At 35.1% G+C, this 21873-nt stretch overlaps 1 protein-coding gene across 1 annotated transcript; it reads left to right on the forward strand.

Annotated features, from left to right (window-relative positions):
• Nucleotides 1-220: 220 nt before the first annotated feature.
• Nucleotides 221-20994, forward strand: LOC139149059 (uncharacterized). The gene is made up of 5 exons (XM_070720585.1): nucleotides 221-664; nucleotides 1177-1404; nucleotides 1883-1957; nucleotides 7239-10255; nucleotides 20893-20994. Exons 1-5 carry the CDS (start codon nucleotides 340-342, stop codon nucleotides 20992-20994), a joined length of 3747 nt encoding a protein of 1248 aa, XP_070576686.1. The 5' UTR covers nucleotides 221-339.
• Nucleotides 20995-21873: the final 879 nt, after the last annotated feature.

Raw genomic sequence — 21873 nt, forward strand, 5'->3', positions numbered from 1 at the left:
CCATTTCCCTCTATGTTAATTTCTATCCATGTCAACTTTTAGTTTCTGAAAAATACAAACGTTTCACTTTATTTGCCTGCGCCACTCTTAACTGTTTTCCTTATCCCGTACTCTTTAGCTCTTCATGATATTTGAAATCTGGCAAATTTCCAAACTGATAATAATAATACAGTTTGAGCAATATTCTGCGCAGCTTTCTAAGTCCAAAGGTCAGGTGATTGTTGACGGTACCTGCCTTGTATCTATGTGCTTATTGTGGTATCACTGATGAAGTTGTTGTCCTGTTTGTGTTGAAATGGTGACAAACTTGCACTTTCTGTACATAATGTGCGAGCAAAAATGTCGAACCTCAATCCGCTGCGAATGTTGTATGTAAACTTAAATTCACAGTTATCGAAACCTGAGGTGAAACAGTTGAAAGCGCTGCTTGCTGACCAGCTTAAGAAGAACGAACTAGAACAACTGGACGATGCCACGGACATTTTCATAAAGCTAGAGGAAAGGGGGTTCATATCACAGGGTAATCTCGATCTTCTCAAAAATCTCCTTTCAGCAATTCAACGTGACCCACTTGTGAGGGACGTCGATACGGTTTTGAAAGACAATGACGCTGGTAGTCCAGACTTTCAACGGGCAGACACAAAGCCAATTGTACAATCAGAAGGTGAGTGCAGTCTCAGACAACTGGCGGTTTTCTGGTATGTAATGTTCCGGGGTAATGTTACTATCATGTCCGCCATTTTGTGTTCAAACAGAGTATTCCAACGTACATATACTCCTGGCACATAATTGGTATGAGCACAATATGCTAAAATGCCTGCATGTTTTAAGAGAGAACCACATAAAGAGGTGGCATTACTTCTGCTTATTAGAAGATCCACCCGATGATAAACACAGTTTGGCATAGTAACGTCTGGACAGAATAATTGTGGCTGTGCTGTCTAATGCAACATGTGGCACTGCTTCCTGAATATCGCTATCTATACATTGAAGTATATATATATATAAATTATATATATATATTAAATTATATATATATATATATATATATATATATATATATATATATATATATATATATATATATATATATATATATATATTGTAAAAAACATTTTTCTTAAATGAAATGTAATGTTCATTCGATAGCATGTTGTTGTGAATCACCCACAACAGATACCCAACACTCTGGTCATGGCGATGTTACAGCCAGCAGTGAAAGAAGTTCAGCTGCAGTACACAGAGAGATGACCAGAGCAATGCAAGATCCTGATGGTGAAACTACAAGTGTGCAACACCACATAGACAACCACGGTTTACGTCGTGCACAGTACGAACACATTGTACAGCAAGAACAGCGTCTTCAAGAACAAGGAGTAAAGGAGCAAGTAATTGATAGTATAGGTATGGAACATGTTAAAATCAATATTTTCTGTTGTTGATTGTTGAGTTATACTTCGAGTTAAATTGACGTAAAATTTCATCGTACCTTGTGTTACCTTAACGAAGATAAATCAAACTTTATCTACAGACTCTGAGGAAGGAAATAAAATGGCGCCCACTTTTTAACGAAAATCTTCTTAAGTCAGTGCCAGTTTTGGGTTCGTGTCCTGTACATTCAGAAAAGCACATGCTCTTGTAAGACAAGACAATCAAATAACATTTAACTAATTTATCTACATCACATATAATGATATCATGTTTGTCTGTCTCAAGGGAGACCCTTAAACAAAACATCATTTATGTAAGCAAGAAACGTAAATGTGAACCCATTTATGGCCATTGTATAGTTCTTAGAATTAAAATATTATACTATTGAAAATCGTACTCTTTGCCTTTGCAGTACAACTTAATGTGTACATGTTTATTTCCAACTTGACAGGTTCACCCACAAGTAAACGCCATAAATGTTCTGCCGGTACACATTATTCTACTGAAATACAAGAACAATATCCAGGTTAGTCAATATATAGTTAACTAAGGCTGTGTTCACAAATAATGCTTATGGGGCTGGAGGAATCGTGATTGAATCTTATTTTTAGACCCTCCCCCCATCCTTAACACCCTAGACAAGTTTCACGTCCCCCCTAATTATCATATACCCGCATACTTATTAGGGATGCACGCAAAGAAAAAATATCACGCAGTTCTACTCGCAGATATTCGACACCAGCTGTTATTAGCAGTTTGTAGAGCCATATTCCTAAAAGGCAAGTTCTTAAATTGATTCATCTTAAACATATCATTGGATTTTTTGGATTTATTAGTCTTAGCCACATTCCTGGCCGCTGGGAGTGCGGGATCGACGGTGTGGGAAAAATCGATCCCACACTCTCAGAAATCGTCCCACACTCTGCAGTAAATATTACACGAGCTCTGATTGGATGATAAACAGTCTGTTTCGTTCCACGCGCAAAATGTTATCCAATGGCACGACGAGTAACACACGGACCGGAACTACAAAGTAAGCAGGTCAGAGTACAGTGGCAGACGACAGAGTTGTCACGATTTTTGATAATGTTGTACGTGTCCAATGTGAATTTAACGCATTTTGTGGTCATGTGAGAAAAAGAATCTCACACACCAAGGACCTGGGATCAGATTTCTCACACTCGCTGGGGATATTTTGTCTCACACTCGCCTGCGGCTCGTGTGAGACAAAATATCCCCAGCGAGTGTGAGAAATCTGATCCCAGGTCCTGGGGGTGTGAGATTCTATTAGTCTTACCCGAGTTGAGTTAATCAAAGTAGTCTTACCCGAGTTGAGTTAATCAAAGTAAACTCATACACGTTCAGATTTTTTCGAGATAAAATCTTGCAATATGACGACATGGTTCTACATTTTGCTTAATCATTACTAAATTTAGAGCAATGGATAACATTAAAATGATATTCATTTTTATTGAATTACCTGACAAACCGTGGTATTGGTAAATGTAATGGTACAAGGGAACGAACAAAATTTCCAGGCCTATAGGCAGTGCAAAACTGTCAAGTGCCCCCACAACTACCCTGCCCTCACAGTTTTGTTTGTGAACACAGCCTAAGTTTGATTTAATTTTGGTATGTTTTGCAACGATCAAAAACATTCACATCTATTAATGATTATCACCGTAGTCATAATAAATAGCAACTTGTGTTAAAGGTAAAGGTCTGGCATTTCTTATACTGTAACAAATCGTATAAGTAAGTTTTTTCGTACCTAATTGAAAACAAGCAGTGGAAATTCCTGTGTTACTGCTGTGCGTAAACATGCAGCAGCCTTGCTATTGAGCAGCCAAAACAAGTGTTATCACAAAATATTTTGTAATCGATATCGTCATGCGCACTTTAAGCTTTTGACACATACTTATCTATTTCGAAGCATCTTCTTTCATTGTATGTCAAAATTTTAGAATATAATTTTGCGCAATGCTCAGTTTAAAAATTAAAGTTGAGATGGTCGAGCGAGATCGAAAACAACATCCGTTGTATTTTAGAACACAACAAAAAATCCTGCCAGAATTTCACCCCCACAGAAAACACACTTTGACGTGCCTTTTAAGTATACTAACGATCGATTTGTCAAAAATCAGCAATGTGCAACCTGTAAAACCTTTTGAAATGATACAAGGAATATGACCATGTTTTCTGGCCTAATTCACACTGTACGAATGACTGCGTGGTTTTAAACAAATCCTATATAATTACATGCGAACGAACCCTTGGCTAATTCACACTGTACGAATGACTGCGTGGTTTTAAACAAATCCTATATAATTACACGCGAACGAACCCTTGGCTATCTTAGAGTATGTAAACATCATCAGCCTTGCCTGTACCGCTTTATAATCGAGCTTTTCACATCAATTATGTGCATTCTATCATCCAAATGTGATATGATATTGAGTCTAGGGTGATATAATTTTTACAATCAAGCCTTTAATGAGTAAATATTTATTGTTTTTTATTAAAAAACACTCTAACAAAGTTTGAATCTTACCAATTTACATTATTCTTGGCCAGCTTTTACAGTGGCGTTATTTTTGCAGAATGGCTGCAAGTGATTAATTGAAAGTCTCACAGCTTGTTGAAAATTTATTGAAAAAATCTTACCGAATGGCATTTCTTTTCATAGTCAGTCTTTTCTTCAATTATTATTGAAGGAGTTGTGAATTGGGGTAATGTAGGCGACGCGACCTACGCTCAAGTCAATTAAAAAAAGTCATCGAACTGCCACTCTACTGAGCGTTCGATGATTCCAATGCTTAGACCATGCCAGGGGGCTACACATCCATACACATGTAACATGTCCAGTTTTATTTGTTTTCATTGTTAAGCTTGGGTAATTCTTTATTCAAACTACGAAATAATGATAAACATACAAATTTGGGATATATCTTAGAGGTTAAATCAATCAAAATGTGCAAAATTTATGGCAGAGTCCGATAATGCTGTCACGTAATCCGCTCGACGGTTCACAAAAATACACAAATTAATCCAGTAAGATTTATCAGATCAACTTGAATTGGACAAATCCCAATCTTAATACCTCGAGCCAAGTTGTAGCCAACTGTCAGAAACCAACTTCCAGGGATTCTTGAGTTTAAATGGTTTACGAACACAGTTGGACGTTCTCTATCCATCTATCTATCCATCCACACTAGTCTACAGACGCATATGTCAGTTGTGCTAATGATATGATACTGTTGATATTAAACTGACATCTAACTTAATCTTTGGTAAAATTTGTATTGAATTCATCGCCAAGGGAAGTAAACAGTAAAATTTAGACTGCTTAAATTTAACAGATAACTTGTGTAGATGTTTTCATAGGTAATAAGTTCCTGAAGTTGACAGAAAGTAGAACTCTTGTTCATTTTTTGTGGCCAAGACAATAACTCAGAACAGTGTTCCATCAGTCATATATTAAATGCATGGAGTGATACTTGTACCAATGAATTGACATGGACAGTATACTTAACCTATCATCTTCTCTCGTGTTACATTAGTCTTTTATTTATTTTATCATGATTTCTAGTTTTTAAGCGATCAATATTAAACAGTAGCCCACCATTTCAGCTAATTAGCTAATTCAGTTGGCATTTGAGTGTATTTCAGAGGCTGTCTATGTGTCCCAAGAAATTCTTCTCTCGATATAAGACATGTGTGTTCCCCACTTATCTTTTTGTAACAGATTTTGTGTCTTTTTTCAATATTGGTCATGTTCATTTGCTTTAACAGCTCCACTGTCAGTGATGTCGAAGCTTATCTAATAGATCGATGTGTGTCGTCATCCATCATCTGTTATTGACAACTTTTTTACATTAAAACTACTCATTCAAAATGTCTGGTCCGATTCTTTGTAATCTATGGAGTACAGGTCTCCAGACCTTAATCAGATTTGTTGAAATTGTGATAAAATAAGCAAATTTGAATTTTTAAGGCAAAGTTTCCTATTTTTGGCAAAAATCTCCTCCTTAACGGCTAGTCTGACAACTTAAATATTTAATATACAGATCTCTAAGGATGACCTTATTCAGATTTGTCCAAAATGTTGTAAAATATGCATTTTTTTATTTTTAAGACAATTCTTATCTCGGAAGTACAATGAGTACTGACTGCGATGTTATGATGATGTGAAAATCTCGATCTCATATGACATCATTTCTGTAAACAACTACTTCGGCCACAAAATTCCGTTAAATTCCTACACATTCCATTGTTTTTAAGGGGATGCTGTGGCTGGGATGTGCGTGATTGTGTTTTGTGTACAGAACAGATTAGCTATGGCAAGAGACAACTGTAATCTGCGTGTCAGAGCACAATCTGTACTGTACTCCAGAGTGGAGAGATTTCAGAAATACTGCATCAAAGTTGATTACACATACATTAGATGTTGATCTTAGCACTGCAATAGCATGCAAATCATTTAGCACTATTATGTAACTTAGTTGCTCATTTGCATATTGAATATACAATTAATTTTCGTACTTAGGATGGTAATATGTAAAGAAATACTGCATCAAATTTTTCAAATTAATAGTGTATAACCTTATATGTATACAAATTGTCAGGTTTACTTTCATCATCTTATTCAATAAAGATAACTAGTATGGAACTTTATATGGAACTTGATTCACTTCAGCTACATACATTCAACACCAAAATTAACTGGCTGCAAAGCACACAGTAGTATGAACAGTGACCCCTCTCCACATTGCAAGAGTAGTATAAATTTTATTTACATTTCTTTACTTCACCACGTGTCAACTGAAGAGATTCAGTGTCATCGACGCAATTTTTATCAGTTTTGGTCAAAAATCTTTAAAATTCCTTTTCGAAACAGCTGGTCAGACAGCTTTGGTATTTGAGATATAGGTCTCTAGGGATAACGTAATTCAGATTTCTCAAACTGTACATAAATATGCAATTTTTTCAAAGGCAATTTATGTCATGTTTTGTCAATTTGTTTTCACCTAAATCGCTTGCCTGATAGCTTTGATATATTGTATGCAGGTTCATAGGCATAATAAAAGTGTGGTGTTTTTAAATGATGATTAAATCTGTAATTTTGAATTTTTATTTAATTTTTGCGATCACCAGTCAATTTTGTTTTCTCATAAATCACTTGTTTAATAGTTTAGATATTTTGTGTATAGGCTCCTAAGAATTATTTAATGCAATCTAATGAAATTATAATGCAATCTTAAATTTTGTATATTTGGGTAATTTTTGCCAATTTCGGTCTAAAATTTTGTTTCTCAAGTACTACTCTTCTGATAGCTTGATACTTGGTAGACATTTTTCTAGGGATGATTTCAACGTTGATGATATCTTTCATTGTGTATTTTGCTGCTGTTTTGCCATTTTTGTCAGACCATCCTGAAGTGAGCTATCAAAGACTCTTCTTTATCAACATATGTGTCACAAACAGTTATTCTCTACAAAACACAGCAGAGCTCCATCGGCCGCTAGGTCTCTTGTATTGAAACATGTATTGGATAACATTCATCAAATCTACTAAGATGTACCCTTCAGTCAGGTGTTACAAATGAGATTTTGACGTCTGAGTCCTTGCTGAACAGAAAGCAATGACAGTTTCCTGAAAAAGGGCTGATTCCAATCAAGTAAATGGCAGAAAAGAGTTACAATTATAATGAATAGTTGCTTGTTTTAATGCATTAACAACAACAAATTAAATGAGTAATATCTATCAGGTTATTATTATTAATCTTTAATGTGTTTCTTAATTCCAGATATTGTCTTGAAGTGCGAGAAAAGGCTGAAGTCTTATTATAGCAAATTATCCCATATTCTGCCATTTCCTTGGTGGGACGGAACAAACAGATTGAAGCTTGAAAATGTCTACACTGAATTAGAACTGCAAATGAAGGACGGAAATAAGAGAGACTTTGCTAGACAAGAAATGTTCTCAACGAAAGATGACAGGAACAGCCACGCAAACTCGAAAAGAGTGCTGATTGAGGGCGATCCAGGGTATGGCAAATCAACATTTTGTAAAAGATTGGCCTATGATTGGGCAAAAGGCACAGTAGAATACCTAAATGGTTTTCAGCTACTTTTTTGTTTCGAGTTGAAGGATTTGTTAGACTGTGATGGCGAGAATATTCAGGATGCTATTTTTGATCAGTTATCATGGGATGTCAGGGAGGCGGAAAAACAGGAACTTTGGAATTACATCAAAGACAATCAAATTAAAGTTTGTTTTGTCTTCGACGGGCTAGATGAAGTTACTTCAAACGATCTGCCGACATATTTTAAGAGAATGGTTCAATTAAAAAAATGTCTCCTCTCTGACAGCCCAGTTATTGTAACTTCTCGAAAAGTTAGGGACATCAACTCAAAACAAATGTATGACACACAATTATTGATCAAAGGATTCGATCTTAATACAGCAAAGGCATTTGTTGAGAAACACATTAACGCAATGAATTCAACAGGGGAACTTCAAACAGAGGCAAAAGCTTCAGAATTTCTGAAAGAATTAGAAATATCTAGTCATAAAAAGGTTTTGTTTGATTTCATGCAGAGTCCCCTGAATACTTTGATGTTATGTGATATATGGATATATGCAAAACGACTGCCCCACACAATTACTGAACTCTATGAAGAAATCGTTGATTATGTTGTGAAAAGATACAGAGTAAATTCCGAATTCGACTCAAATTTTGATAGGGAGATTAAACAAGCTTTGTTTTTAATTGGGGAAATGTCTTACCGGGGTTTAACAACTCGTGAACACAAGGTTTATTTTAGTGAAGAAGATATCTCTAAAAATCGATACATACGTAAGTTAGGACTCCTGACAAAAATATCAGGAATACCATGCAGGTATGGTTTTTATCATTTAACATTCCAGGAATATTTTGCCTCAGTGTATGTTGCGGCACTCTTAACGATAGATAGATCCAAATTTGTCGATGCAGTCCATCTATTAACTAAAAACAGTTATTTTAAATACAAAGACAACGTGTTTGCATTCATTGGCGGCAAGCTTCGAAGTAATGTAGGTGAAATATTTAAGGTATGGGAGGAAAAGTGTTTGTGCCTTGATCTCTTCATTGATCCTAGACCAATTCTGTATGAAAGTTATTGTGAATCAACCGATGTTTTCAAACATTGTGCAAAATTCTTACCAGGGTACCTAGACGTTGACTTCAACACAATAGTTCGTGAGTCTGACAGTAACCAACTTCGTGTCAATGCAACCGTTTTACAGTGTGCTGACATTCGTTCCAAAAGTATTTCATTCATACTTCCCATATTGAATGCTGATGCAGTAGCAATGTATCAAAAATGTTATGAAGCCCTCCAAAAAAATGGGAAAACATGTAGGAATATATGTGTAGAAATATCTACTGAACTAAATGAAAGTACTGACGGAGGTAAAGATTATAGTGAAGATTTCACATCGATAAGCAAGACTCAGTGTGATTCTCGTCCTGACTTGAAACCTGTGACAGTTCACAATTTCATCCTTCAAATTCCGAAAATCATTAAATCATCTCTCGTTTGCACTGATCGTTGCATCACAGGTATTGCAAAAGGATTCCCATGGGTGTCCGCCGATAATCTTTGCATTCAAGAAATACGCTTAGGAAATTGGAAATTCATGGAAGAGGTACTTCAATGTCTCAATGGCAATAAACAACTCAAAACCATCAATGTAACATTTTATGAAGACTCTCTTGACAATTTAGAATTAATGCGAGATGTGCTTAGTTGTCTTAGTATCAATAGGCAATTAAAGGCAGTTGATGTGACATTTTGTGAGAATTGTCTTGACCGATGGCAAAGAAGGGAAATGCAGATAACAGCCAAAATTGGAAAGTTTACCACTTGTTGGCAAATAAATAACATTAATTTCGATTTAGTGGATCTTTATAACTTGCTTTCGACATTTGCATGTTTTGAGACGGACAGACTGAGTGTATCATTGGATGTTAGTATTGAGTCTGATTTCAATGAGAACATAGAATGTGACAAACTAGATATGCTGCACAGACTCGAATCGGTTGACATCGGACAATTATCATTAAATGTAACTAACTATATAACAGGTGACCATGGTGAAACAGACGATATCTATTTACGTGCTTCGACCATTGTTCAAGGTTTGTCAAGAGTATCTGCTAATCAGTTAAAGATAGAAGGATTACCTCTTGGAGATTTAGATTTGGTGCGAGATGTACTCGGTTATCTTAGTATCAATGAGCTACTAAAGACAGTAGATGTGTCATTTTGTAAGGACTGTGTTGACCAATGGCAAACAGATGAAATTAATATGACAGCCAAGGTTGGAAAGTTTACAACATGTTACAAAATGAATAATATGGATTTCAAGTTAGTGGCTCTTCATGACTTGCTTTCAACATTTGTATCTGTTGATATTGAGAGTGTATCACTAGATGTTCAGATTAGATGCGGTATGAAGGAGAAACTAACACAGTACATAACCGAAACGCTTAGCAGATTTGAATCGGTTGAAATCTCACAGTTATCATTAGACATAAGAGATGCCTGTGGCGCAAATACAGCAGACAACTGTTTGCGCGCTTTAACTATTGTTAAAGCTTTTTCAAGAGTGTCTGTCAATGAGTTAAAGATAGTAGGATTACCTCTTGAAAACATAGAATCCATGCGAGATGTGCTCAGTTGTCTAAGTGTCAATAGGCTAAAGGCCGTAGATGTGACATTTTGTAAGGATGGTCTTGATCATTGGCAAACAGGGGAAATAAATATTACAGCCAAGGTTGGAAAGTTTAAAACATGTTACAAGATGAATAATATGGATTTCAAGCTAGTGGATCTTCATGACTTGCTTTCAACACGTGTATCTTTTGATAGTGAGAGAGTATCACTTGATGTCAGGATTGGATCTGATTTCAAGGATAATATAAAAAGTAACACAACTGATATATTGCACAGACTCGGATCGGTTGACATCGGTCACTTGTCATTAAATATTACAGGTGCCGATACCATAAGTACCGATTCCATCTGTTTGTGTACTTCAGCCATTATTAAAGCCTTGTCACGGGTGTCTGCAAATACGATTGAGGTTACAGGATTACCTTTTATAAATGTAGAATTCATGCGAGATGTACTCAGTTGTCTTAGTGTCAATAGGCTCCTAAAGGCAGTAGATGTAACATTTTGTAAGGGTTGTCTTGAGCAATGGCAACAATCTGACATAAATATTACAACCAAGATTGGCAAGTTTACAACTCATTACAAAATGAGCAACTTAGATTTCAAGTTAGCGGATCTTCATGAATTGCCTTCAACGTTAGTATCTGCAGATGATGACAGTATGTCACTAGATGTTGCGATAGAAATTAATATGATGGAGAATCAAAAACCTAACATAAAAGATGCTATTTGCAGACTTGAATCAGTTCACATCGGACAATTATCATTAAATATAACATGTGCCCATTCCGTAAATACAGAAGACGTCTATTTGCGTGCTTCAACTATTGTTAAATCTTTGTCAAGAGTGTCTGCTAATGAGTTAAAGATAGAAGAACTACCTCTTGGAAATATAGAATTCATTAGAGATGTGTTCAGTTGTCTTAGTACCAACAAGCTACTTAAGGCAGTAGATGTGACATTTTGTGAGGATTGTTCTGACCAATGGCAAACGGGCGAAATTAATATTACAGCCAAGGTTGGAAAGTTTACTACTCGTTACAAAATAAATGCCATGGGATTCATGGATTTTTGTTTACTGGATCTACATAGCTTGCTTTTTACATTTGCAGTTGATAATGAGCAAGTATTGCTAGATTTTCAGGTTAACTGTAATGTGAAGGAGAAACGAGAACCAATCATAACTGATGCCCTTCATAGACTTGAATCAGTTGATATCGAACTTTTAAAATTAAAAATAACAGGTTCCAATTGCTTGAGTAGGGAGGACATCTCTTTGTATATTTTAACTATTATTAAAGCGTTGCCACGAGTCTCTGCTAATAAGCTTGAATTTGTCACTGAACGAATGCCCATTCTAAGTTTAGAATTCGTGAGACAGGTAGTAGGCAGTCTGAACAGCTATAAGCTATTAAAGTCCGTTCGTTTTGCATTCTGGGAGGATTGTCTTGACCCTTCAGAGGTTTACAAAGTGCAAATTGCTGCAAATATTGGCAAGTTTCAAACCAGTTACAATATGAATAACATGGCTTTCGATTTAGTGGATCTGCATAGCTTTCTTTCATCACTTGGATCTGTTGATGATGAGAGAGTGTCACTAGATGTTTGGATTAATTGTGACATGAAGGGGAAAGTAAAACCTAACATAACTGATATGCTTCACAGACTTGAATCGGTTGACATAGAACTGTTAATGTTGAAAATAACAGGTTCAAGTTGCTTTAGTAAGGAAGACATCTCTTTTCATATTTCAACCATTAGAAAAACGTTGTCACTTGTCTCTGCTAATAAGCTTGAATTTGTCACTGAACGAATGCCCATTCTAAGTTTAGAGTTTGTGAGACATGTAGTAGGCAGTCTGAACAGCTATAAGCTATTAAAGTCCGTTCGTTTTGCATTCTGGGAGGATTGTCTTGACCCTTCAGAGGTTTACAAAGTGCAAATTGCTGCAAATATTGGCAAGATTCAAACAAGTTACAATATGAATAACATGGCTTTCGATTTAGTGGATCTGCATAGCTTTCTTTCATCACTTGGATCTGTTGATGATGAGAGAGTGTCACTAGATGTTTGGATTAATTGTGACATGAAGGGGAAAGTAAAACCTAACATAACTGATATGCTTCACAGACTTGAATCGGTTGACATCGAACTGTTAATGTTGAAAATAACAGGTTCCGGTTGCTTTAGTAAGGAAGACATCTCTTTTCATATTCCAATTATTATTAAAGCGTTGTCACTAGTGTCTGCTGATAAGCTTGAATTTGTCACCGAACGATTACCGTTTCTAAGTTTAGAATTACTGAGAGAGATAGTAGCTGATCTGAATAGCAATAAGCTATTAAAGTCTGTTGATTTGACATTCTGTGATAAGCATTTTGACAGTTCACAGGTATACAAAATGTGCTTTGAGGTAAAAGCTGGAAAGTTTCAAACCAGTTACCATATGGATACAATAAACTCCATGGACGTTGGTTTAGTTGATCTGAATAGCTTGCTGTCAACATTTGCATCTGTTGATAATGAGAGATTAAAACTAGACTTCCAGATTAACTGTAATATACAGGAGAAACTAGAACCTTACATAACTGATGCCCTTCATAGGCTTAAATCAGTTGACATCGAACTGTTAACATTAAAAATAACAGGCTCCAGTTGCTTTTATAAGGAAGACATGTCTTTGTATATTTCATCCATTGTAAAAGCGTTGTCACAACTATCTGCTAATAAGCTTGAATTTGTCACCGAACGATTACCTTTTCTAAATTTAGAATTATTGAGAGAGGTAGTAGGTGATCTGAACAGCTATAAGCTATTAAAGTCCGTTCATTTGATATCCTGTGATGGTTGTATTGACCATTCTGAGGAACACAAAATGTGCTTTATATTAAAAGTTGCAAAGTTTCAAATAAACTGCCATGTGGACACCATAAACGCCATGGTCTTCGATTTAGCGGATCTGCATAGTTTGCTTTCATCATTTGCATCTGTTGATAATGAGAGAGTGTCACTACATGTTTTGATTAATTGTCGCCTGCAAAAGAAAACAAAACCAAACATATCTGATATGTTTCACAGACTAAAATCAGTTCACATCGAAGAGTTGATATTTAAAATAACAAGTTCCGATTGCTTTTGTAAGGAAAACATCTCTTTGCTTGGCTCAACCATTATTAAAGCGTTGTCGCAAGTATCGGCTAATGAGCTTGGATTTGTCATTGAAGGCTTACCTCTTGCAAATTTAGAATTGCTTAGAGAGTTAGTAGATGGTCTTAACAGCTATAAGCTGTTAAAATCCGTTGATTTCACATTCTGTGATGGTCGTCTTGACCTGTGGGAGGCAACAAAGTGCGCATTACGGCAAATATTGGAAAGGTGAAAATCACTTACATATTGAATAACATGGCTTTCGATTTAGTAGATCTGCATAGCTTGCTTTCATCATTTGCATCTGCTGATAATGAGACAGTATCACTACATGTTCACATTCATTGTGACGTGAAGGACAAACTAGAACCTTACATAGCTGATGTGCTTCAAAGACTTAGATCGGTTGACATAGAAAATTTGAAATTTAAGATAACAGGTTCCAATTGCATCAATAAGAAAAATATCTCTTTGTACGGCTCAACCATTATAAAGGCGTTATCGCAAGTATCGGCTGATGAGCTTGGATTTGTCATTGAAGGCTTACCTCTTGCAAATTTAGAATTACTTAGAGAGGTAGTAGATGGTCTGAACAGCTATAAGCTGTTAAAATCCGTTGATTTCACATTCTGTGATGGTCGTCTTGACCTGTGGGAGGCAAACAAAGTGCGCATTACGGCAAATATTGGAAAGGTGAAAATCACTTACATATTGAATAACATGGCTTTCGATTTAGTAGATCTGCATAGCTTGCTTTCATCATTTGCATCTGCTGATAATGAGACAGTATCACTACATGTTCACATTCATTGTGACGTGAAGGACAAACTAGAACCTTACATAGCTGATGTGCTTCAAAGACTTAGATCGGTTGACATAGAAAATTTGAAATTTAAGATAACAGGTTCCAATTGCATCAATAAGAAAAATATCTCTTTGTACGGCTCAACCATTATAAAGGCGTTATCGCAAGTATCTGCTGACAATCTTACATTTGTTGCTGAAGGATTACCTCTTCTAAATTTAGAATTACTGAGAAAGCTGGTAATTGGTCTGAACAGCTATACGCTGTTAAAGTCCATTTGTTTCACATTCTGTGAGGATTGTCTTGACATGTGGAAGGCAAACAAGGTGCTAATTGCTGCAGACATTGGAAAGTTTAAAACCTATTATCATATGAATAACATGGCTTTCGATTTAGTAGATCTGCACAGCTTGCTTTCAACATTTGCATCTGTTGATAATGAGAGAGTATCACTAGATGTTGCAATTAAGTGCGATGAGAAGGAGAAACTAACATCCAACATAACTGACACACTGCACAAACTTAAATCAGTTGACTTGGGACTGTTATCATTAAATATAACAGGTTCCATTTGCTCAAACAAGGAAGAAATCTCTTTGTGTGTTTCAACCATGATAAAAGCATTGTCGAGAGTATCTGCTGATAAGATTGAATTTGATGCTGAACAAATACCTCTTTTAAATTTAGAATTAGTGAAAGAGGTAATGGGTGGTCTTAACAGCTATAGACTAGTAAAGTCAGTTCACATGACATTCAGTGCAGATTCTGATGACTCCTGGGAAGCATTAAAGGTGAAACTTTTTGCAGACTTTGGAAAGTTTGAAACCTGCTACTTAATGAATACAATTGATTTCATTGATTTTGAGTTCGTAGATCTGCATAGCTTGCTTACAACATTTATATCTGTTGATGATGAGAGAGTGTCACTATATGTTGAGATTAAGTGTGATGTTAAAGAAAAGATAGATTGTTTGATAACAAACTTGCTTCTAGGACTTAAGCATGCTGACATCAAATATGTACTTTTGACTTTAACAGGTGTCAGTGGCTTACAAAATGAAGGCATCTGTTGGAAAGCTTACGCTAACATGCAAGCTTTGTCACAGTTATCGGCCAAAAAGATATATATTGAAAGGTTACCCCTTGGAAATTTAGTCTCAATGGGAGATGTACTTGTTTGTCTCAATAACAATAGTCTACTGAAGTCTGTTGATATTGAATTTTGTGAGAGTTGCATTAAACCAGAGGAAACAGACAAACTAGAAATCTTAGTAAAGTTTGGAAAGTTCCAAGTTACATATAGAATGAACAAGATGAATTTCAGTCTCTTAGGTCTGAAAGAGTCGCTATCACAATTTGTATCGATGGATAGTTGTGGTATCAAAATAGTGATTAAAGAGAAGTATGATTTGAAGCAAAGCAAAGTTACAGACTTAAGGAATGTTTTTGAGCAGTGTGTATCAGTTTGTATTGAAAAGATGACTTTGCAAATGTGGAATGGTACTGACATGAACACTGACGCTATTTACTCCCATACATCCGATGTAATGCAAAGTTTTTCAATGGTTGATGCAAAAGAATTTGTCATCAGTGGATTGCCTGCAAGAAACTATGAATTTATTAAAGCTGTTCATACTGATCTCTTGAACAGTTTACCTAACAAATCAACACACATATCTTTTGAGCCATTGTGTTTCCAGACCTGTGAAATAGATCCTTTGGAACACTCAAAACTCATAGCTAAGAGTAGCAAACACACCCTAGAATTTGGGATTTGTAAATCAAAATTTGACATCCCCAGTTTGTACCAAGAGCTTCATAAAACCCTTTCAATGGACAAAAAAAGATTCACCCTGCATGCAATAATTAACTGCACTTCAAATATTAAGTTTGACAGTCAATATGTATTATCCAGTTCAAAGAGTATAACATTTAACAAAGTGCAATATGTTGAACAATCACATGCATTGTTCCCAACCATTGAGGTCTTAGAGTTTCTAACTTCAGTAGATACCGATCAATTTTCATACAAAAGTAAGGAATCTCTTGGGTATAATCTATCAAAATCACTTGTAGACGTATTGCTTCAATATAAGTCTGCTAAAACGGTTGTTTTATCATCTGCTAGGCAATGTAGTGAAGTTGAAATCGCAAAGAATATTCATAAGTATGTGAATGATGGGATGATCATACATGGAGTCAAGTTTGAAGGTGAAAATATGACGATACAAGGCATGTGCGCCAATGAAGCAAACACTCTGTCCAAATTAATTGAAGTTGAATTTGCTTTACATCATAAGTCAAATATTGACTTGGGCTACGATGATGTTGAGATGAGCCATGTTATACTGGATGACAGCAATGCCTTAACTGAAATCTACAGAAAAAATTGTAATGCTTTGAAGACCATCTCTGTTCTAAAATCGCTCAGTATTAATCTCTCTGACATTGTGTTTACAGAATCCCATACTTGTCATCCCCGTATGTTTTTGATAGAGACTGTCTGCAGATGTGTTTTAGCATTGCCCTTCTTGACCAAAGTTATCGTTGTTGGTGGAAAAATCAGCTCAACTGATGATTCTTCAGAAACGTGGATGCAGTTGTTTACAAAAGAGTCACTAGAAATTTTGGAGTTCAAAGACTGTGATTTGAATGATATCTGTCAGTCAGTGATCATCGATAGTGTCAATAAAGCAGATGAATGCAGATGTAGCCAACTATGGATAACATTCTATGATTCATTGTCTTCGCAAAATGTAGATTTAACGAAAGAGAAATTATTGGCACATGGATTTGTCTTGAGTGACACAGCAGGTTCAGCATCACAAGGAGATATTGTCTTCAGTCTGAATGGTAAATCTGTTAGTATCGTTGCATGCTCTTGCAAAGAACATGACCAGGTCAAATAACATTTCACCTATAGAACATTACCACCTCAAGTGGTAGGATATATATCTGCGGCGGGACAACGGTTATAAACAGACCAAAAATCCGCCATATTACCACTGTTTAAGACTAAACCATCAATGCTTTATTTTTCGTCACGAACCAGAAGCTAATATGCAAATCATAGCTGCTGGTTTTGGTTCCAATTACTTCATTTACATGACCAACATAACTATCTGTGAACAATGATAATTCCGTCCATATAACTACCTTAGCTCAGAGTAAGTCCGAGAAGCGTACCTGGTAATAATTTTAGCAAAACGTGGTGTATATATTGCTTAGTCATTCAGTACCATTGCTAAATTTTACAGCTATACTTTCACTGATGTTGATCTATTCAAAAAATGTGATACATAAAATGTTACAGAGAGCATTTTATGTCAAAAAGAGACAACGTATTCAGCATAGTGGTGCCTGGTATAACTTTTGACCTTGTTATGGACATATTTGTTCTGAAAACATCCGTCTAGCACGTGTATATGTCATTCGAAATTCAAATATTGGTAATGGAGAGTGTACTGGCATTGTTTTGACTAATTTTAATTTACAAGCCTGAAATTGAAATAGTAAATAGTTGGAAATTCTTTGGTGCCTACTTTGTGAACAAAGTATCAGTGCAACGGTTTTAGTCATACCTGTATATTAGAAACTTTGCCATGCTTGTGACTGATATCCAATCTAATCATTGACATGCACATGTGTCATCAGTATAGAATAAGCACGGTAGTCATCTATTACTTGCCTGTCCTCTTTTCTAAAATTGTATTTTTTCTTTCATGTTCACCAGAGACGATTAAATTTTAGAAAAATTGAGACATATCTACGATATGTCATCGATTCACAGACTAAAAGTGAAGCAATCTTATGACATTACTTCTGATGTCAAAATTTCTCAACAAATCATCCCAATGCTAGGTTTTGAGTAGATTTTCAACCTCACTGCCAAACACTGCTGCCAATGATGTGAGTTTTAGTGTGACCACTCTTTGTCAAGGGAAACAGCTTGAATTAAAGATAATCACCAAAACGTATATCATTACCAAAAGGTGTAGACACATTCTAGAAAATCTGTACATTGTTTTATAGTCATTGTAAGCTCTTACAACCAAGATGGCCTGACAGAAATAGGAAACAATTACAATAAAGCTTCAGAGAATAATTCTATAAGTATATGGTTGTATTTTCATGCCATCTAGGGCTCAATGGAATTATTTTTTTCATCTTAGAGACAACTGGGTGCTATGCACATAAAAAGGAGTATTACTGCTTAAAAAGTTTCTATTCATACTAATTAATTTTTGCAATAATGCAAATATTCCATTCACTGCCATATTTTCTAGTAAATGAAAGTAAACTTAGCATTGTCATGATCAAATACATCAGTGTTCTGAGAATATTTACTTTTTATTGTGCTAGTTTTTGTGCATATTGGATGTTCACATTTATTTCTCTTAAATGTTTGCCGAAAGATCAATGGAAATAAGTTATTTAATGTTTCAGATGTTATTTTCTCAGGGCTATTCTGTAAAGTTAAGTTGTTGTGGTGCTTTTCTTGTGTTCTGGTGTGATTTCAAAATATGTATTTAAGCACATGAGACACTGACATTTATAAATTTTTACACATTAGAGGTTTTACCTGTTAGTACCGCCGGCTTTTTATGATGCTACATAAACCAAATTTCTCTTTTAACTGCCATATCCTGGATAAGCCAACGAGCAAAGTAATACTGTTATACTAATTTTTTTTAAATTTCTGTACTGGTTATGACAAGAATTTGACACATATAATGATTTGTATGTTTGGATATCATTATATGATGAGTTTTTATCATGTATCACAGTTTATAAATGATGTGGCCATTTGCTCAAGAATTCTTGAAGATGTAAATTGCACTATTCATTTTTTCCTTACTCCTTATTCACAATTTTCTTTTTAATATAAATTACTACATGAATGTACCAGAATTTTTTTATTTCTAGACTTATAAAGTCCTACTTTAGGTGGCGTAGTACATAACATAGCACATTTTGCTCACAATAAAGTGTTTGAAAAGACCGATTAAATTATTTATGAATTTGTTAACCCAAGATTGAAATATCGGAAGGGTTCACATTTTAGCATAATAAGCAGTAATCAATTTGATCTATCAGAAAAGTAAATTTATGCTAATTTATGCAAATTACCCTATTTCTTGGCTTCTTTCCTCTCCTGTGTTTGACATTTCAATAAATCTGACTTCACTCTGACTTGGTCAAGTTTTTGAAGTTTTCACATTATGTTCTTTAAATACTATATGACAAAATGACAATTTGCTTTGGCTATAAAGTTGTTACATTTTGAACAAGAGTCATTTCAATTATCCTTGTCAACATTTTAACTACTTTTTTGAGTTTTAGTTATTCAACCCTGCCATTTCAGAATTGGAATGGATAATGCAGGACAAAATTGTTAATTGTTTCTCAGTATACTTTACGTTCAAATGAGATATTATGTAAAAGTTGCATTTTTCCGTTAATGTCAAAATTGCAATTTTCTACACAAAATATGCACCCCTCATCCTTTGAGTAAAGCATTGCTAACATACTAAACTTTAGATTTTCTGTATGAGGGGCTTTTCATGGCATCTACGGTAAGAAATATTGCCTTGAAAATAAGTGTGTTGGTAAAGCGCAAGCTATCTTTACTTTACTTTATCTAAACAAACATTTTGTGTGTTGAGAATGTATCAGTGTTATTAATTTACAACATGGGCATTACTTTTGATTTTAGCTCCCTATATGGTCAGCTTTCTGCGATGTCAAATTTCTGTTGAGTGACTATAGACTGAATTAATTTTTATAAAAATATTTGCTGTTCAGAAATAAACTACGATGAGATAAAATTGAAAGACATGAAACTTGTGTATATCATTTATCTTAACTCCGTAGTTATTCAATGTGCCAGTCATTGTTGATCATTTCAAAATTACAGACAGATTTCATCTCCTAACTTATATTCCAGCAGTTGCATGTGAAAGAGTGTAAAGTTCTGAACTATGTGACATTGGAGAATGTTTCCTCAGAATTGCAATCTTTATGTGTTGAATTTGTTTTGTACACATTGACACATAATCCTGGAAATACTTAATCTTTAATGTTTACAAGGCTTAATCACTGACTGTGTTGTTGTGATTTCAATACACAACAAATACATTTGTGGACAGCAATATTTTGGTTTCCATTTCCACAATTTATGGTACTTGCACAGTAAGTACATATTCCAATATTATGGAATAAAAGAGAAATTTACTATGTTGCGTCAAAGAAAGAAAGTAAAGAATTTTCAATAATTGGTTCTGTTGTCTCACAAAAGACAATAAAGAAAGTGTAAATCTGAGTCAGGACATTTTCCCTTTTAGGGGCTGAAGGAAACAATACTTAGCCAGAGTCAGAGCAAGAGCTGTAGTGGTACTGGATACACATGACAAAACTAAATATTTCTTAAAGTTGTGTATGAAATCAACTCCACGTGCCAATCTGTTTTCAGGAAATTTATATTATATGAAAAAACAGATGAGGAATGGAACACCTTCAATGGTAAAATATACCATTTCTTTTAAATTTTGATGACAATAAATGTACCTCTTTTCCATTTCGAAGACAAATTAAACTTTTTGTTATGTTAGAAAATATCAATTCCTGATCAGGTTCTTAGTAGACGATTTTTTAAAGTCTGTTTCCACTTTCTAATATCTCAAGAATAACTTTTGAAAAGCTTTTGCAACGGGAAAAAAGTGAGCATAGTAATGAAAACGTTGCCTTCACTGATCTCTCACTGAGTTCATGTTTCTGTCTTCCAGAGATGTACTTTCCTATCTCCACCAACAGCACAAACTGGTAAAGTAGCATGCCAACTAAGACTCCCTGCTGTGACTGGTAATGAACTTGACATGGGTACCTGAAAACCGGTGGAATTCTTATTTATGAAAAAACACACTTTTTTACACTTTTTCTGAAAAAGTGAGATAGCTGCTTTTGATATCAAATTTCATAAAAAATTACGACAGCAAAATTAAATTTAAAGTCAATTACGAAGGAAATATGTTTTGTACATTGGTCACTACACAACAGCATTGAGGTGAAGTTGTAACACCAGCCAGATTCAATAAGTGAAGACTAACTAATCAGCAAGGAGGAACAATAACACGAGTTTGTGACATCATGTGCTTCGTTATCTGTACCCTGTCAATAAAAACATAGAAACTAACATTGGGAAGATATTCCTGTGATGTCTTGATCACTACTTCTCAAAGATGTCCGAATTACACAAGATGTAAAAAAGTTAAATCTGTCTGAAGATCACAAGATGCATAGAACTGGAGTAACAGATGTAACTTAATTGGAACTTGAAGGAATTTTTGTCAATGTTTAATATGCCACAGTCACTCTATGGTAGAGTCACCACGATAATGCTCTGCTTTTAGCATGGGGGACTGTAAGGGACTGGACAGAACTTACATTTTTTGCTATCCAATATTGAGCTTTGCTTTGTCCAAAAATATCAAATTAAAATACATCGAGTCTTTTGGGCAACCTATGAACAACTTTCCCCTTCAAAGCAAGGTATTTCTGTACATTTATATGTTTGATACTTTATGTAATAGTACTTTGTTTAAAGAGGGAGGTATAAAGTGCATACAAAACAAGCCACCTAGTGGCCGATATAGGGCCACTGTGTTATGTAGAGAACAACTATTTTGAGACATATTGATGAATTAGAATTTCAGAGGCCAGACAAAAAATGGCTAAAATAAGCTTAGCTGAAAAAATATACAATTGAA

This window comes from Ptychodera flava, chromosome 2 (genome assembly GCF_041260155.1).
Source record: "Ptychodera flava strain L36383 chromosome 2, AS_Pfla_20210202, whole genome shotgun sequence".
Lineage (NCBI taxonomy): Eukaryota > Metazoa > Hemichordata > Enteropneusta > Ptychoderidae > Ptychodera > Ptychodera flava.

Bases quoted from the DNA above. Each gene is read 5' to 3' on its own strand.
- LOC139149059 (XM_070720585.1), top strand. From the start codon at position 340: ATGTCGAACCTCAATCCGCTGCGAATGTTGTATGTAAACTTAAATTCA. The intron at 665-1,176 runs GTGAGTGCAGTC...CACCCACAACAG, and splicing joins GCCAATTGTACAATCAGAAG to ATACCCAACACTCTGGTCAT. The intron at 1,405-1,882 runs GTATGGAACATG...CCAACTTGACAG, and splicing joins GCAAGTAATTGATAGTATAG to GTTCACCCACAAGTAAACGC.